We start from the raw sequence: 19670 nt of genomic DNA, 5'->3' as shown, positions 1-19670 counted from the left end.
TGGCTGCCTGAGCTGAACTTTGCTGGGCTGAAGAGGTCTCAGCTCGTGTGGGTGTGACCTCCTTGGCTCAGCCAATGTGCCTCAAGGCCCTCCCCCGGGTGACAAGGGAAGCGTCACCCATTGACTTCGACCTGGGCGCTTCAGGTTTAAGCCCTGAAGCGCCCCGGGTGAGTGTCAATCAGTGACACCTCATCACAGAGTGGGGTGGGGTCAGCAGACTTACTGACCCCATCCCACTCTGTGACATAGTTGGGGGTCAGCCAGCGAGGGAAGGCAGCAGTCCCAACCCTCCTGCGACCGCCGAGGCTGAAGGTAAGTGTATGTGTGTGTGATCTTTTTAAATCAATGTTTGGTGCGTGCGTGCATGTTTGAATGTTGATGAGTGTTGTTAATGGATGTGCGTGCGTGTGTGTGTGTGAAAGAATGGGTGTGAGTGTGCTTCCCGTCTGCCCCCCTCCCTCCTAAAACTGCCGCCCGCCACTGGCCTAGACAGGAGACACTGCACTGCAATTTGATGTCATGGATAAATTAGGGGGTGCTGCAGAACAGTCCACGCCTTGGCTCAGTAAAAGACACTCCAAATAAATTAATGAGATACACCTCACGCCCCCAAAGGGACAGGGTTAAAGTATATACATAAACAAAGAATACAAATAGAACACTCTCTTTTGAGAGTGTTTATGAAAGAAAAAGGCCCTCATTACAACTTCGGCGGTCTTGGCCAAAAACCACCGAAGCTGCGGGCTCCAGTATACCGCCAGTGCTGGTGGTATTTCTGGCTCCCTATTATGACTTTTCCGTGTAACAGTGTAACAGTGTTTCCGTCTGCTGGCCCAGCGGAAAAGTCACATCAACATTGCAGCCGGCTCGTAATAGAGCCGGCGGCAATGTTGATGTGCAGCGTGTGCAGTAGCACCCGTCGCACATTTCACTGCCCGAAATTCGGGCAGTGAAATGCGCGAGTGGGCTGTGCCTGGGGGCCCCTGCACTGCCCATACCAAGTGCATGGGCCCCCAGGGGCACCCCAAGACCCCCTTACCGACAGACTGCCTTGGGGATTATGACCCACAGGCGGAAGCCTGACAGTATGTTGGAGGGGCCGGCGGTATGGCCGTGGCTATTGATCCACGGTCATAATAGCTGGCGGAACACCGCCAGCCTGTTGGCGATGTTACCGCCAGCTTACCGCCGGCTGCCAGGCACATGTTAAGTGAGATGCTGCATTGCAGGCTGATGTTGTTAAGTGGTACTGCGTTGCAAGTCCACGTCTTGGCTTAGGAAATGTTGCACTGCATGTTCATGGATATGTTTGGGGGTGCCGCACTGCAGGTCACAGTTTTAAAAGGCACTTCATTGCAAGCTCATTTAATGGGTATGTAAGGGAAGTGCTGCACTGCATGTTCACGTCTTGCTTTAGGAGCACTGCACTGCAGGCCTATGTCATGGATATGTTAAGGGGTACTGCACTGCATGTTCACGTCTTGCTTTAGGAGCACTGCACTGCAGGCCTATGTCATGGATATGTTAAGGGGTACTGCACTGCATGTTCACGTCTTGCTTTAGGAGCACTGCACTGCAGGCCTATGTCATGGATATGTTAAGGGGTACTGCACTGCATGTTCACGTCTTGCTTTAGGAGCACTGCACTGCAGGCCTATTGTCATGGATATGTTAAGGGGTACTGCACTGCATGTTCACATCTTGCTTTAGGAGCACTGCACTGCAGGCCTATGTCAAGGATATGTTAAGGGGTACTGCAGTGCAGACCTGCATCTTGTTTTAGGACGCACTGAAGCGCAGATTCATTTTGGAACTTGGTAGCTCATTGTGTGGATTATCACAAAATAAAATTAATAATGTGGCCATCAATCATAACAACATAACACCTGATAAGAGACAGCACACAAAATAGTATAGTGCATTTCTCAACTTCACAACACACGTTGAAAGTCACAGATCATCACAAAGTGTGGATAGCATCAGATGGTAAATTGCAAAATGTTAATCACTCACCACAAAAATACAATACTGCACAGCATGCACATGTACACACATTTGTGTGTACATAGATCCCGCATAGCATGTGTGTATAAAACACTTTTGCGCAACAAAGCACACATCATAATCATTACTGTAGCATATAATACACTGTACACAAAACAGTGCATATACAAGACACAACGTAGGGAAAACTCAGCACAGACATCACAACACAAAGGGGGTCATTCTAACCCTGGCGGTCCAAGACCGCCAGGGCTAAAATGACGGGGGCACCGCCAACAGGCTGGCGGTGCCCCGCTGGGCATTCTGACCGCGGCGGTTTGACCGCGGTCAGAAGTGGAAAACCGGCGGTCTCCCGCCGGTTTTCCGCTGCCCATTTGAATCCCCCATGGCGGCGCAGCTCGCTGCGCCGCCATGGGGGATTCTGACAGCCCATACCGCCATCCTGTTCCTGGCGGTTCGCCCGCCAGGAACAGGATGGCGGTATGGGTTGTCGTGGGGCCCCTGGGGGCCCCTGCAGTGCCCATGCCAATGGCATGGGCACTGCAGGGGCCCCCGTAAGAGGGCCCCACAAAGAATTTCACTGTCTGCATTGCAGACAGTGAAATTCGCGACGGGTGCCACTGCACCCGTCGCACCTTCCCACTCCGCCGGCTCCATTCGGAGCCGGCGTCCTCGTGGGAAGGTTGTTTTACACTGGGCTGGCGGGCGGCCTTTTGGCGGTCGCCCGCCAGCCCAGTGTAAAACCCAGAATACCCGCAGCGGTCTAATGACCGCGGTGCGGTATTCTGGAGGGGGGAACTCTGGCGGGCGGCCTCCGCCGCCCGCCAGGGTGAGAATCACCCCCAAAATGTGCTACACAGTGCACTGCATATCATCACACGCTACATATTATTACAACCTGCAATTGACACAGTATAAGACATAGCACATTACTAAACATCGAGCTTACTTACATTGCTTACTTCCTAATGTATAGTGCACAAATACACCCATGACACAGTCCATGGAACACACCCAAGCATCGTGCAGTATTACTTGATCCTCACTTCTAGTGTATCTGAACTGAAGCATCCTATGGGGAATAATCACTAATAATGCATGCATGAAAATATTAAGGTGTGACTTTACTCCCCAGCTTACATGTGCAATGCCTGGTGTGTACCTGATGCGTACCTTGACTCAATCCCCACAATCCAGGTATCCTAGGTGTATTGCGCCGTTGAGGTATGCCTTTACTCGAACGTCACCGTCTCAACATCTTGAGTAACCCTGCAGCTTTTGAAGTGTGCCTTGACTCAGTCCTCACAGTCTCACTACCCTTTAGTGCTTCCCATCCCAGAAACCTTGAAACAGAGAACAACCCTCTCAATGCTACCCTTCTCTAAACCCCAAAAGCCCCTAACTACCTTTTAATGCTTCTAAAAAACCATGAACCCTATCAAGCACTTACTACCCCTTAACGTTACTATTTCCTGGATCTTAAAAACCCCATATTGTTCCTTTATTCACTCTTCCCTGAACCCTAAAAACCCTTTACTGCCTCTTACACTAGCCTTCCCGGAGCCCTAAAACCCTACCTACCCTTTTGTGTTTCCGGTGTCCCTAGAATAAGCTCCATGATACAAGATGAGCAGCCCTTCAGAGCACACACTTAAGCTTCAGTTCTGGGATGCAACTTCCCATTACTTACCCAAGAAGTTTTCCTGCTTCTTTAGACTGGTAGATGTCACATTTGTGCAGTGGCCCTGTCTGCTGGGCTGCTTTACACAAGGCCTCGTGGAACTGGAACTGGATCACAAAACTGACAAAGTACCTAAAGTTTGAATAAAAGACATTTCATGGTGACTGATACAAGACCCATACATCCGTGAGCCTGCAGGTACAATTTCTAGGGTCCTCGTTGGTGGCCTGGTAAGAATATTTATCAATAACATTGCACAGATCTCAGCAAAGTTACATTTCTTGTTCCTTTTAGAATACATATGTGTGCATGTATGTATGCATGCATGTATGTGTGTATGTATGTATTTATGCACATTTGTATGTATGCATTTATGCAGTATATGTATTGGGGGAACATAGACAAGGGCAGTGAAGGGTTGTACAGGGTCAACTGCAAGGAAACAGTCAGCAAGTGATTTGACAGGTTGCTGGTCTGTAAACTGTGTGCCATGATGAAGTGTTCTTTAAGGAGGTGCATTTTTAACCCTTTACTGAACTGGAGCAGAGTTGGGGCGGCCCTGATAGATATGGAGATGTTGTTCCAGGTCCTGGATGTATAGATGGAATAAGTTGATTACTTTGTTTTCTTTCTTTTTCAAGTTTCACTGTCTCCATTCTAGTTGGTGTCCCGGCTGGGACTGTGCCAACAGCTGTCAGAGATGGTGAACCTCTCCGCAAGATACACCGGAGTGCTGGTCTTGATGGCTTTGTAAATGAATCAGCTGGCAGCTTGTTTTGAAGATGGTGCTATGGTGTGATGTGATCATATGTTTCCAGGCCTCGAATGAGACATGCTGCTGCATGTAGAGTCAGTCTAGGAGGACATGGAGCTGGGTGTTACCATCATCCAACCATAAGAGGGCTTGAACAAAAGCTCTTAATTCGCCTTCTATGAGGAATGGTTTAATCTTTTGTATTCCTGCCACAGTGTTCCTTGAGCGTGAGATTGGGTTCCAGTTTGAACCCAAGGGACTTTGCAGTGTCAGGGCAGTCTTCGGTACTTGTGTATTGCTCTTTCAATTTTCCAAGTGGTCTGGGTGTCCATATCACAAATTCCACCATTCTGAACAGCCCAGCCAACAAGTATCATTGAGAGCTAAGTAATGAAGCACTTAATTAATTAACAAAATATTGAATCAGTCCAAATAATAATTCTGTGTACTAAAAGCGGAGTGCCTGAGAGACTTGTGCAACAGATAGAGGAGTACAATTCCAAGCATAAGTCTAAATGTGATTAACGGAGGGCTTATTCACTAGGAAACCACCTCCACTCCACTTACTAAGTTAAGTAGTTCAAATTAATAATGTTCTAGGGTGGGAAGTCCCGTCATTTATATGGAGGCTGCGTAGACCTCCTGATGTATCCATATACATGGACACCTATTGACGCCTACTTGGAGTTATAGCCTTAACACTATTCCGAAAGCTCTCATGCCTGCTCTCCTCAGCACGCAGAACACCTGAACTCATTGCAACTTTTAATGATATTCTAAACCTGATTTAGTGGTAAAGACTGTGAATGATTATGGTGTTTGCGAAGTCTGCATAAAACGTAGCATGAATTGCGCACAGATGAGAATGTGTTTGTTGTGAGCAGTGCCTTTTGAGAATAAGGCCGGATATTGTGTAAGGGTGCTTTGGATTATTTTCCACTTAAGGTTAACTAGTGGGGTATTCAACCCTATTATGACATCATTCACTAGAAGCCCCTTTTAGTTTTTAGAAGGGGGAGAGTAGACACCACTCCATTGCATTTCATGATCCCACAGCCAGTCCTCAGTACTCACTGTCCCCGGTCAGTATGTCACTTTCAATGCATATACTGTGGCAATCACATGAGCTTCCTGTGCAGCTTTATTTTTCAGGTAGGCATAATAGCATATTATGTCAGTATACCTCACGTAGGGGACGTTGGCAGGAACGTGAAACTTTGCACCGGCATCAAAATCCTCTTCTGACCTGGGCACGGGTGGGCACAATCCTTGGTATTTCAGCCTGGATGGGGAAGAGGAACAAAAGCAGTGAAGATGAAGATAAGTGATTGTCTACTGCCTTCACTCACGGCTATGTTTAGACCATACTCCTGAAACTGCTGCCTAATACAGGTATTTTGATTGTCAATGAAAACTAAATGAGTGTCTTGTAATGTGAGTGAACTTAAGGAAGGTTATTTTATATTCGTTATTCACTAAAGAACCCTAGCTTAATCCCTTTAGTATTCTGTGACTTTATGCATATTTTGGCACCCAGGGGAATGAGCTGAAATCTGCACTAAATGTACTTCATGTAGGGCCACAGATGCATTTTGCTACTGCTTCATAGGTGATTAACAAGTACTGTCTAGCCAAGAACAAATCTCGGCCTGTTGTGTTTTTTTCGTAAATTAAGATCTTTTCAAAGGGAGGTCTTTGTTGTCGAGTGTGTAAAACGCCATGCCCGTCTCAAATCCACCACATCCCAGTGGAAATGATGTAAAAGGACAGTTTTCTCTGACTGTATGTTAAGCAGACACTGGCTAGTCAAGTAGACTGCCAGCTCTTCTATAATCTGACACTGCTGTGCTCAGCCTCTGTAGAGGCATGTCGGCTGCTCACACTTGAATGGCAGACAACATCAAAGCGCTGCCTACTCGGGTCCTAAAGTAACTATAACTCCCACCCTCGCCATGCACTGCTAATTATCTCCCATATTACATCACTCATAACTTGTTCTATTACATCATTGATCACATCACTGTAACATCTCAAATTACATCGTTGATGACAACACTGTGCATGATGAGGGTAGGCATTATAATTGTTTTAGGCCAAGAATTATAGTTACTTGAGATAACTATAGTTGATAAATTACAATGGTTTTGTAAAGTTTAAAGCGGTTTGTTTTAATTAACAGTATCACCTACCTATGACATCCCTTTAACCTTTGTATTTTTTAGGTGAATATATACACACACACACACACACACATGCACACACATACACACACACTAATATACATAAATGTATGCATATGTATATATATATACACATACAAAAAAAGGAAGCAGGGAACCCTGGGTAGTTGCCAAGTTTTAGGTGGAGAGCAGTTCCTTTGTATTCCACACTGAACTATACATTTTTACAGCAAAATCTTTAAACATAGGATTAGGAAATGCCACCTACACCAAGCTGAAAAAAACAAAAGCCCTTTATTGTTCCAGACACCATATTACGGCTTTGGATTGGTAAAATATCACCCAAGCCAACCTGGAATGAATAAAAGCAACCACTGTGGTTCAAACTTCTTAAAGATTGTCAGAGGTATAGATTTGTCCAGACATACAGGAGCAACAAGTATAAGTCAAAACAAAGCTCGTTCAAGCTTGAGTGCTGCATAAATTATGCAAAAAGGAAGCAGGGAACCCTCTGTAGATCCAACATTTTAGGTGGAGTGCAGTTCCTTTATATGGAACACTTTACAACACCACCACACTCCAAATCTGCTAATATCAAAGTCTGTTCTTCTAGAATAGTTTTTAACATATATATATATATATATATATATATATATATATATATATATGTATATATATACATTTAAAAGCATACATTTACATATATATGTGTTTAGTGATAAGTAGTGGTAGCCACTGCTTAGTTATAGCTAGGACCGAGTGGCCATAGGAAATTTATTTTTTGTTTTGCTAAAAACATTGGTGACCTTTGAGAATCTTCACGAATAAAGATTCATGAACCACAGCTCCTTTGTGGAAAGTTTTGGGGTGGTCCCGTGTTAGACTTGGCTTCCTTGGCGTGGTCTCCCCTAACTTTTTGCCTCTGTTCCCCAGGTTGTTTATGTGTGCTGCACTCTGTTTTTGCTGTTTTTATTACTCTGGGCACCTAATCACTGCTATCCAGTGCTAAAGTGCAATTGCTCTTATGTAAAATATATGTGTAATTGACTTTCCATGATTGGCATATTTGATTTACTAGTAAGTCCCTAGTACAGTGCACTAGAGGTGCCCAGGGCCTGTAAATCAAATGCTACTAGTGGGCCTGCAGCACTGGTTTTGCCACCCACATAAGTAGCCCAGTAAACATGGCTCAGGCCTGCCACTGCAGTGTCTGTGTGTGCAGTTTTAAACTGACAATTCGACTTGGTAAGTGTACCCACTTGCCAGGCCAAAACCTTCCCTTTTCATACATGTAAGGCACCCCTAAGGTAGGCCCTAGGTAGTCCCATGGGCAGGGTTCAGTGTATGATAAAGGTGGGACATGTATGTATGTGTTTTACATGTCCTAACAGTGAAATACTGCCAAATTCGTTTTTCTGTTACGGCGCTGTGTTATCACCTAATTGAAGCATTTTGTGTTTCTAAGCGCTATTTTTGAGTTTAATCTTTAAAAATTCATAACTTGACTTGTGTATGTCAGATTTTTGTCATTTTGGTCTTGTTTTGTTTATATAAATATTTGCTATTTGTTTAAACCTGTGTTGGGTCATTTTGTGGTGTTTTTACTATATTACTGTGTGTGTTGGTACAAATACTTTACACATTGCTTCTGAAGTTATGCCTACCTGCTCGTGCCAAGCTACCAAAGGGGTGAGAGAGGATTAACTGAGTGTGATTCTCCTTTACCCCGAATAGAGTGAGGGTCCTTGCTTGGACAGGGGGTAACCTGACTGCCAACCGAGGACCCTATTTCTAACATACGTCAAGTGGGGGCCGAGAAAAAAGAGGGTCCCAAAAAGTGCTTTCCCCATGCAATTTCCAATGGGAACTTTAGACATTGCTACAGCCAAAATGGTCTAACTGAATTACACTAAATCTTTACCCAGAAAGTGTGCTTTTTGTGATTTTGTGAAAACATGTTCAGCTATTTAGGAGTAATTATGATTCAAAATGTGTAGCTATCTAGTGGCACATTACTACTCAGTGAGTGCCAGGTCAAAAAACAACAAATGAATCATTCGGATTGACTAATCCCGCTGGACTGGATTAGTCCTACGAGACCGTGCGCTGTGATCAGCTAGTTGTAACCTGAAGAGAAATGTTGTAGCCACCATTTCAGAACTCAGGGACTCAAGTCATGAATATTAAAATAAAACAACAACATAAGAGGGCATGGTAGTGGTACCCTGAGCCCCTGGCTCTTATAGAGTTCCTAGGCGAACCTCCTCAGAGTCAAAGTACAAATATTTTTTTTCACATTGCCATGAACTCGTGGTGCACTCGCGGCACTCAGCACACCCTGAAAACTTGTGCTATAATATTTCAAAATTGCAGCAAGATTACCACAAGTTTATCGTGGGACAAAAGCAAAATACAAAAATAAGATGGGTGGGTGTCCATTGGCAATGCACAGCTGTAGGGGGTTTGCCAGCAATGAGGAACATTATGGGTCACTCCCTAGTTAGCTGCCTGTGGGGGTTTGAGTGTCCAAACCCACACCTTGAACAGCAGGGGCTGGGACTTTTAGGTATGGTTATAAAATCTTACTTTACATTAAGAACATTCTAGAAATTCATTTAAAAAACAACAGTAGTAGTTATAGTTAGGCATGGGAATACCTTACTTTATATATATACATTTTATTTAAAAAAACAAAACCTGAGAAATTCACTGAAAAAACAAAGAATATAGTCACATTTTAGGTAGGTGAAAATGTAAATTGAAAAAATGTCATTTTAAACTCAAGTAAAAATACTGAAATTCACCCATTTATTAAACTGAATTAACTACAACATTCACATTTGTCTTTCACTGCATCAGAAATTATATTAATAATGACATCACTGCGCATGGCAAACGCCCAAGTTATAGTTACACACATGTGTATATATATGTTAGTGTATGTGAACAGATATGCTGGAGGTGTGCTTTAATGCATTGGTGTGGTGTGCATTGTAATGGTGAAAGTGAATGCATTGTAAGTGTAATGGTGGTAGTGGAGATGTGGTAAGTGTACTATATGGTGTTTGACTTCACTGTAATATCATATATTCCTGTCCAAGACCATGCTGGACCATTTCCCTTCCATGTCATTTTCTGCTTAACCTATATAAAGAGGCTTTGGTCTGAGAAGGGTGAGTAGCAATGTTTTTAAATCCCCTGTCTCTTGTTGTGCTCATCACTAACCTTAGGTGCCTTTTGCTTCCTGATGTTTCTATTTTTCTATTGGACTTTTTGGCTGGAAGACTATGGTTTACAACCCTGGCGGATGGGATACTCCGTCACAAACGGGACAAATAGCCTGCCTGCCATATTACAAGTTCCATTATATTGTATGGAACTTGTAAAACAGTGGGGGGATATCCGTCACATTTGTGATGGATTATCACATCCGCCAATGTCATAATCAGGCCTCTGTGCACGTCCCTTACTTTACTCTGGCTCAGTGTAATTTTGGTGTCTTGTTTTCTGATGCCTGTAAAACTCTTCATCTTCAATCAAGAACTATCAATATTGCCAAGGAGGTTTTTTCTGACATTAGTGAATTTTTTCCTTCTGGCATTGACTCTCTGAATGTGGTGTGATACATTTCATGTGTATATTATGTACAGGGTGGCACAAATCGCCCTTTCTTCAGGCAATCAAGAAGGGAGGAAGAGAGACATTCCCTGTGTCCAGTTTTTGACACCTTCTCACATTTGAATCACAGGTGTCATTAGTGCTCCCAACCCGTTTGTAATAAATGAGACTTGCCCTGCTCATACTCAGCTTTTAGGCGTGTGTGGACCTGTACTGCTCATGTTCGGCTTGCAACTGTCATGTGAGTAGCGCTTTTCACACTCAGCTGAGGTCTTACTCTGCCTGAAGACTCCATAAACACACTGACACGTGCATTCTGAAATATTTTGTTTTAGAGATAATGCAGACTTCAAGTTTCGATTTCTATGTAGCAATGCACAGCAGCTCCAGAAAGACATCACTAAAATTATGTATACTACACTGACTACACTTATCTTTTCAGGGTGGCTATACATTCTAAGGATCTGACAATAATTAAACTTCACCTGATCATTCCATGACTATACTTTCAGATATTTCCAATTGAACACAAATATTACATATTTCAAATGCTGGGTCTACTATGAGTGCAATCTAACCAGCTAATGCTGCACTCCTTGGTTAGACATGATAGTACACCATATTAAATGGTGAACCACCAGGCAAGCTGAGAGAGATGCAAGAACCGCCTTCATCTGAGAAGGACACTCGGATGAATAGTGAAGAAACAGGCAACATTCTACTCAGTTCACTCCTGAACTAAATTCATTGATCAGTGTGGAGGTTTGGTTGGCTGATCTTGATATTATGGTTCATTGTGGGGGAACAAGGGGTTTCAAGAACTCCTAGATGTAAATACACTTCTACTTGTCCCACTACACTCAAAAGGCAAATGCTCACCTGAGGTTCCACCATTGCTGGTTATACTCCGCCTCCGGGATCCGCCCATCAAACACCTTCCACCGCCACTGGTCCATGAGATACCCGAAGGGCAGGAAGGCAATCTTATCCAGGGCCATGCTCATCAGGTAGTTAATGTCACTCTCTACAGTTAGTGAAGAACACACATGGCATAAGTTGAATGAACACAGAGGCAGCATAGAAATAAAATTGGCCTTCCCTGTCTTTATTTACCACCACACACTAGCAGTGGATGATCTCATATTGGGAATGGCCACCCGACGTCATGAATAGTGTCTAACCAACTACTAGATCACTGTTTGACCTTATGAAAACACAAGAAAGTATCAATGTCTCAGTTCCTCCATTTAATATTGCACATCTTTCTTCAAGAGCACAACTCCTGTTTAAATCACAGCCCCTGCTTTAAGATTACACCTCTTCCTTTAAAATCACACTACCTTATTAATCTCTATATCTCCACAATTGAGATCACACCTCCTTTAGGATCACACCTCCTCCTCCGAGATCACAGCACCTCAGTCAATATAATACCAATATAATATAATACCACACTAACTCATTAATTATTACACCTCCTCCTTTAAGACTGTGCCTCCTCCTTCAAGATCTCACTGCCTCAGTCGACATACCAGCTTCTCCTTTAAGACCACACCTCCTGCGTCATTATCACATGTCCCCCTCTGTATCACACTTGTTTTTTTTTTAATAATGCTGCATCCATGCATCAAGGGCATTCATTTGGTACTACTCATCGTGTTTCAAGGTCACATCTCTTTCCCTCACTGCTACACCACCGCCATGACCACATTCTTTCCTCAAGAACCCATGTCTTCCTTTAACGTTACCGTTCCTCTTCTTTCAAATCACACCTATTCCTGCAGTACTACTACTACTAGATTATATTGCATCCATTAAAACCCCACCTCAGCCTCCAAGATCCCTCCTTCCTACAAAATATTCATACTTTCTTCTTTCATGATAATACTCCAGTTTAAGGTCATCTTTTTGAAATCACAGTCCCTCTTAAACACCATACCAACTCCTGCCATGAAGCACAAGGTTTGTTCTTGAAACAAAAGACAACCCAAAATTGTCTTTCTTCACGACAACACCACCTCCATCAAGACCACATCCTTCATTCAAGATGAAAACTCCTCCCTTCACAACCACATATCCAAACCTTACGTGCACACCTGCTCTTTCATGGCAATACTAGTTCCTTGTAATATCATCCCCTCCTTCTGAAAGCAAATCTCCTCTCTTAAAGTTCCACACCCTCTCTTCAATGCAATACCTTCTCTTCCAAGGATCAATGTGCTCCAAAACAAAGTTCTATCTTTGACCACAACACCAAACCTGTAAAAGAGTAATCTTTCCCAACACAAATCTTGTCTGGTTCCCTTAACATCACCCTCCTTCCCTCTGAGACCAGACCTCATCATAACAGGTTAAATTGTCCCTCCATCTGACCGTTATAGAATTGGCTCTGCATGTCTTGTACAATCTTCCCTGAGAAGGGACACAGCAAGAACCAGAGCAGAAATTATTAAGGGCACGAAGCTTGGAGTCTACTACAAATGAGCACTTAAGTGATAGCCAGTAACTGCGGCTAGGTCTCTATTGCTCAGATCTGAGGGAAGCTTCCTATTGATAACGACATTTAGAATGATTACTGCCTCCTAAGGCACAGCGTCAGCACCTTGATTGTTTTCCACTTTGTCCAGAAGGCCGATGCTGTGTAGGTGGCTGGGTGTGGCGACGGATAGCGCCAAGACATCACCGATGGCCTCGTGGAAGCCAGGGTTGGCTCCATCTCTGAAGCTAACGGGCTGATCTTTGTACTGCAAGAAGTACTGGACGTGTCCCATCTCATGGTGAACAGTGATCAGGTCATCCATAGTAACAACGGTGCACTGCTTAATCCTACAGTGATAAAAGAAGATGACAAAGTGACATCAATATGCATAAAAGGGTACTAAAACAAAGGGAGACTAAAAGGAGCAAGGGAAACCAGGAGACAGAAGGAAACACAAGAGAGATGCAGGGATGACATGCAAGAGATAACAAAGGAGACAGAAAGGAAGAACGAAAGAAGGAACGGAGGGAGAAAAGGGATGAAGAAGGAAGAAAGAGCATGAACTAAAAAGACAAAAAAGATGAATACAAAAGAAATGAAAATACGAAGAAACAAAAATATGAAAAAAGCATGAAATGAAGGAAGAGGAGAAAAAAAGACGCAAGAAAAGAAAGAAAGAATAAAAGAAAAACAAACAAACAAAGGGAAGCAAGGAAGGAAAGAAACTAAAAACTGAAATGCAATTGGCACTTTGACCAGTCAACACTTTTTTTTCAGCCCAGATAACAAAAGCAGTCTCTAAACCGCTGTGAGCGAGGAGGGACCGTGACTTATTGAAGCGGCGGGGCTGGGATTAGGGCTTATCACATGACACTGGCGACTCCAGCAGGCTTAGCAGCCCGGTGCTCCCAGGGGCTGGATGACTCATGCCTCCGAGGCAGAGCAATATGTCAGCAGAGCAAGCTGTGCCTGAGCCCCGCTGCTGTGTGTGCATGCCGCTCTGAATGCAGCCTCTTATCTTGCTCAGTGATTCTCTCGTACACCTTGCCCCTCCTGCTCCCATTTCTCTGATGTTCTTTCTTCCCAGCTCAGGTTCAGTGACTCAGTGATTCTAGGCACCCAGTGCTTATTTTGTTAAAATATAAGTAGCTGGGCCCTCCTCAGGAGGCTGTTGGAGTGTGTCCTTTAAAAGCAATATTAATATGAAGCTTGCAATATATTGTGTGATGAAGTTGCATAGAAAATGTGTTAACATAGAAAATAATGCACACGTTTTAAATGTGCCCACGGGGAGTGGTCACCAATGTATACGAAGACTAATGAAAAGGCTTGTTAATTCTGAATTATTATGCAATAATGTTTTAATTTGTATTAGTATATCATAATTAGGGTTATGTATTAAGAATTTGCTTTATTAACTTAGCAAGGGCTTGGGCCTAGCTGCCTGGCCTCATATTGAATTGTATTTTCTAACGTGTAGAGTGCTGTTTTTCCTGAAGGACACAAAGCTGTACTTTTCCAGGAGCTATATGTGTGTAGCCGTAGTAAATTCTTTCTCATGAGAACCGGCTTGCTCAAGGCGATGTTCTTGCTAGATGCAACAGTGTAATTTGTAACAGGTGCAAGGTTACTCTCCTAGGAGAAGACAATGAAGACACTGACTGGAGCGCAAAGAGTAACATTTTCTACCTGACATTCCAACCGTTGAAGACGTCAATAACGTGGACCAATCCGTGATGTGGGAACTGTGAATTGTGGAAAATTCTAGCAAGGTGCTTACCAAATTATTGGTCAGAGATATTGATGCACCAAACTTTATCCAATGAGGAATTAGGGAATAGTTGGACAGTTTTCATTTAACGGCGTGACCCGAGGAAAACGGGGTCACTTACACTTTAACTTTTACTTTTGCCATTGCCATTTGCCATTCCTTTTGCTATGAGACTTTTGCTATGAGACTTTTGCTATGAGACTTTTGCTATGAGACTTGTGCTATGAGACTTTTGCTATGAGACTTGTGCTAGAGGACTGTTGCTAGTTGCCATATATTAGTTTAGTTATTCTGTCACTTTAAACCATCCTCTACCCCATTCTTGCCTGATGCTACTTCTCCTCCATCTGAGGGAAGTAATTTGTTCCTCAGCTATGCTATCTTGAGACTTTGCCCCGTCCTATCTCTGCTGATGCTGAATCGACTGATGTCCTGAGGATGAAGACTGACGCTGCTTGCTGATCTGTTGGATTGGTAACTATCCGATGCAAATTGTGATTGTCTGTTTGCCTTTTCTTTCTAGGTAGCAACTGCTATTTTGATAGAGGCCTTTAGTTTAGATGTTTTCCAAATTCGTGTTCACTAAATGTTTTGCATGAAGCCCAACATGCTAATGCCAATTCGAGGTTAGTTAGGCGGTCAAATAGACAAATGATTGAGATCTTGCTATGTTGATTCATGTACTAATGAGACGCTGCTAAGTTATTTCAGATTAATGATGTGCCAAAATATTGAATGAATATAGCCTATGCATTGATTAAGTTGTGCTCTGATTGCTAATCGATAGTGTTCCTGATGAGTTTATTGCTGTTGAGATTAATAAACATGATATTAGATTGTAACTAATAGGGAAATAAATATCCTAACACTAAATTAAACTGGTGTGGTTATTCATGGCTGAAAGGTCATGGTGTGTTCAAATTTTCGATTCCTATTGATTGTTTATTGATTGGTGATTGTCATTATTGATTATTTATTGATATTATTTGGTTGATGATTTTCGAGGAAATACTTTGTACTGGGAAGTCTCCAAACGTGGTCCAAAGGTTTGACGACCTAGACGCGTCTCCTTGTAAGTTTACTTATTAAGGCTCAGACGCGCTAACAAGGCCACTGAAGTTTGAACCCACAGTGCCCCGGTCATGCTGCCAATGATAGTAAAAACACAACTTCTAGCCATCACAGTCCTACAAGTCTGACAGTTCAGACTATTTAAGGCCCCCAAAGCTGTACCAATGGCTTGGTCGGCAGGTAATAGTCATTTTTAATGTATATTGAATTAATAATTAAGGCCCTCATTTCAACATTGGCGGTATTGACCGCCTACCGTCACGGCGACGGCCGCCAACATACCGCTGCCGTGGCTACCAGCCATCTACCGGAGTCATGACCGCCGGCGGTATTCCACCAGAATGCTCGTGGAACACCGCCGATGGTCATGGCGGCAGATGGCGGTAAGGTGGCGCTGCTGACAGCAGCACCACCACGCCAGCAAAACACCGCCGACCGTATCATGACCAATGATACGGCCTGGCGGTGTTTTGCTGGCGGACACTGCTACTGACAGGAGCACTGCGGACCGTCTCCAGCCGGAGGACCCCTTGCTAGCAGGTAAGTCGGGTTCTCCGACCGGAGGCGGGGGGTGTTGTGTGTATGGTTTGGGATGCGTGCATGCGGGTGTGAGTTGCGTTGAATGAATGCGTGAATGAGTGATTCTGAGTATTGTGTGTTGTGAATGCATCTGTGTGACAAGGTATGTTGGTGTGTGTTGCGGGGTGTGGGTATGTATGTATGCATGCATGGGTGGTGGTGGGTATGCGTGTGTGCATGTGTGGATATGGGTGTGCGTGTGGGTGTGTATATGTGCAAGGGGGCAGGAGAGGGAGGGGGGAGGACACTGGGGAGGAGGAGGGTGGGGGGGGGCGGGGGAGACCCCTATCAGTGCCAGGGAAGGAATTCCCTGGCACTGATAGTGCCTACAGCCATGGTTTTCATGACGGTATATTTGGCACAAAAACCATGGCGGTAGGCCGGGTCATAATCCCGGGGGTGGGGCTGTGGTGGCCGCTGGGCTGGAGACCGAAGTCTCCAGCCCAGCGGCCGTAACCACTCCGACGGTTGGTGTGTTAAAGTGGCGGATTTGGATGGCGGTAACTGCCATTGTCCAAATCCCATTTTTTTTACCGCCGGCCTGTTGGCAGTATTACCGCCGCTTTAACACCGACCGCCAGTGTTGTAATGAGGGCCTAAGCGTTGTTGTGGTCATCTCTAAATTGATAGACAGTGGCACCTTGTGACTGACTGTCACAAGCGCTGGTGTTGACATTTGAGTGCCGGTGCCAAGCACCGGAAACCACTGGCTCAAATTAAGCATTCCATTTCCAATTAGAAGACATGCGGTCCTCTGGCACCCCCGTGGTTTCAGTGGCCATATGTTATGTTATGTTATGTTACAGTTCTTATATAGCTCTCACTCAACTTTTAAACAAACTAGTAGCGCTTTTGAAGTAAATTGTGCGACTAACATTGTGGGCTTGCCCACCGAGACATTAGGTGTTTGTCGATTGACCTTGAGTAGAAGTGAATATGTTGGGTTTTCCCAGCCGCTGTGTTCAGTAAAGGTGTGGGCTGCTACCTGCCAAAAAACACCTTGGTGAGAACAGTATATCTTTGGACTTTCCCTGTGGGGTGCATCATAGTAGAGTTTGGGTCTTCCTTTTGTGGCCGAGCCAGCGGTTGCAGGCCTGCACTGAAGGGGAAATCCTGACCGCAGATGCCACAAATCCAAAATTCCAAAGCATGACTAATCATGATAACCATGTTGGGAGTAAGACTTTCCAGGTATCTGGTAACTTGGAGGAGGATAATCAAGGACAAGTGGGTGCTTAAAATAGTAAAAGATGGTTATTCCATAGAATTCAAAGAAGAACCACGGCCTTGGGTTTGGGAGGCACCCGTTGGAAATGATTCAGTAAAGCAGTACTATCTGTTGAATGGGGTCAAAGACCTTCTTCCAAAAGGAGCAGTGGCAAAAGTTTCTTACTCCCAAAGGAAGCCAGGAGTTTATTCAGTCTTGTTCCTCGTGCCCAATTCAGACATGTCATTCGGAGGAGTCATAGACTTAAGATAGTTATACTGGTTTCTTCAAAAACTCCTTTCATGACAGCAAACACTTCAACAGGTGTATTTTGTTGGAACATGGGGCAAACATGATGACACTGGACCTTCAAGATGCTTATTTTTACATTCCCTTTCACAGGATAAGTCAATTTCTCTTGAGGTTTGCGGTGCAGGGGTGCCATTTCTAGTTCAGAGACCTTCCCTTTGGTCTGTCTACATCCTCAAGAGTGTTTATAAAGGTACTAGCATCAGTGGTTTTAATATTACATCTTGAGAGTATTCAGTTAATGGCTTACTTAGATGACTGGTTCATTTTTTCTCCTTATTTTCCTAACGCACTAGATGACATAGAGAGCGTTTCCGAGTTTCTTGTCAATATAGGTTTCCTTTTAAACCTAGAGAGATCAAATTTGGAGCCAGAACAAGTGAAATTTATCATTGGAACCCTATTTGATACTTTGAGGGCATGTGTATCTCTGCTGGAATCATAAGCTCTCTCCTTGCAGAGGGAGTTGACCCATCTATCATGTCAGCAAGGATCTGCCAGATTATTTTTGAAAGTAGAAGGATTAATGGCGGCAACAACAGCTGTGGTTCCTTGGGCCTGTCTCCACCTCAAACTTCTTCTTCTCCACCTTCTAGCCCACAGGTCACCATTATCACAGAATTTCAAGGCAATAATCCTATAATAAATTGCACTAAGACAGAATCTGGGCTGGTGGCTGGAGATGGACAATCTCATCAAGGGTGTGCTGCTAAATCCCCCAACTCCGGCTTTAGTCACTACAGATGCCAATCAGTGGGGGTGGGAAGCTATCCTGGGAGGGATGCAGGTGAAGAGCAGATGGTCCTCAGTGGAATCCAGTCGCTCTTCCAATTGGAGGGAACTGGCAGAGGTAGAAAGAGCCTTTCATGCCTTAGCCCTTCTGATTTAAGGGAAAGCTGTTTTAGTGAGAAGGGAAAATCAGGTGTCAAGAGTCACATAAATCGCCAAGTGGCATCAGCATGAAGATGTTAGCAGAGGTAACCCAAAATATACTACTATGGGTGGAAACGCATGCTCTCTTAATGGTAGCAATGTATTTTCCAGACTATCAGGCAGACAAACTCAGAAGAAACTTTCCGAGAACAGTAAACTTTCAATTGGAGAGGGATGCATTCCGTCAGTTAATGGGGGAATTTGGGCATCCATGGCTAGATCTCTTTGCCTCTACTTCCAATCCACTGACTCATCAGTATTAAACAGAGATAGCCGAGAATTGAGCACGGGCAGTGAATACCATGTCATTCAAGTGGGTGAAGTTACTGCTATATGCTTTTCCTCCTGTTCTCGTTCTCTCCATGGTGCATCTGAAGATTCAGGATGAATTTGATCAGAATACAGGATGAATTGGTGATCTTAATAGCTCCTTTACACTGATGCAGTAAGAAATACAGAAACATGTTTAATTTCCACTATCACCTTCTCCAACCATGCTTCCTCAATTATCTCTTAAGGCTTTGCAGGTTTTTAATCTGTTGGCTTGGAAATTGAGAAGCAGGGCTTACAGAGTCTAGGCTGTCTGGAAAAAGTGTCCTTCTCACCTTAGGAGACTAGGAAGCCATCTACCCTAGTATTTAACTCAAGACATTGAGTAAGGGTTTGATACGAATGGTCTGGTGGTTTCAGCTTGCAACCCTTTTCAGGTGCTACAGTTCCTAGAAGAGGGCTTTCACAAAGGATTGTCTCCCTCCAACCTGTCATCACAATAAGTAGCTAATAGGTGTTTTACTGAGTCCTCGTTATATTTTCCAAGGTTTCTCCTTTGTGTAAGAGATTATTGAAATGTTTTAGTCTTAAAAGACTTAGGGCCTCATTACGAGGGTGGCGGTCTGAGGACTGCCACGCTCGCATTGATGGTCGGATCGCCGCAACTTTGGCAGCCTGACTGCCCTCTTACAATCCTGGCAGGCGGACCAGCCAGGGGACCGCTGTCCCCGTGGGAACATGGTATGACGGTACTTGGGCTTATAAGCAGCCAGGGCGGCACTGACCTCAGCGCCGCCTGGATGATTACAACCCC

At 44.1% G+C, this 19670-nt stretch overlaps 1 protein-coding gene across 1 annotated transcript in view; it reads right to left on the bottom strand.

The window, feature by feature from the left end:
* ACE (angiotensin I converting enzyme) overlaps positions 1-19670 on the bottom strand; it is a 160071-nt gene that overhangs the window by 7396 nt on the left and 133005 nt on the right. Inside the window, exons 20-23 of the mRNA XM_069238010.1 lie at positions 12840-13063; positions 11117-11261; positions 5623-5721; positions 3695-3817 (exon numbers count right to left, since the gene is read on the bottom strand). Of these exons, the coding sequence (XP_069094111.1) occupies positions 3695-3817; positions 5623-5721; positions 11117-11261; positions 12840-13063 (591 nt within the window). The remainder of the gene's footprint in view (positions 1-3694; positions 3818-5622; positions 5722-11116; positions 11262-12839; positions 13064-19670) is intronic.

Source organism: Pleurodeles waltl, chromosome 6, assembly GCF_031143425.1.
Source record: "Pleurodeles waltl isolate 20211129_DDA chromosome 6, aPleWal1.hap1.20221129, whole genome shotgun sequence".
In the NCBI taxonomy this organism is placed as follows: Eukaryota; Metazoa; Chordata; class Amphibia; order Caudata; family Salamandridae; genus Pleurodeles; species Pleurodeles waltl.
Note: the sequence above shows the minus strand (reverse complement) of the source record. Positions and strands in the feature narration are given on the sequence as shown.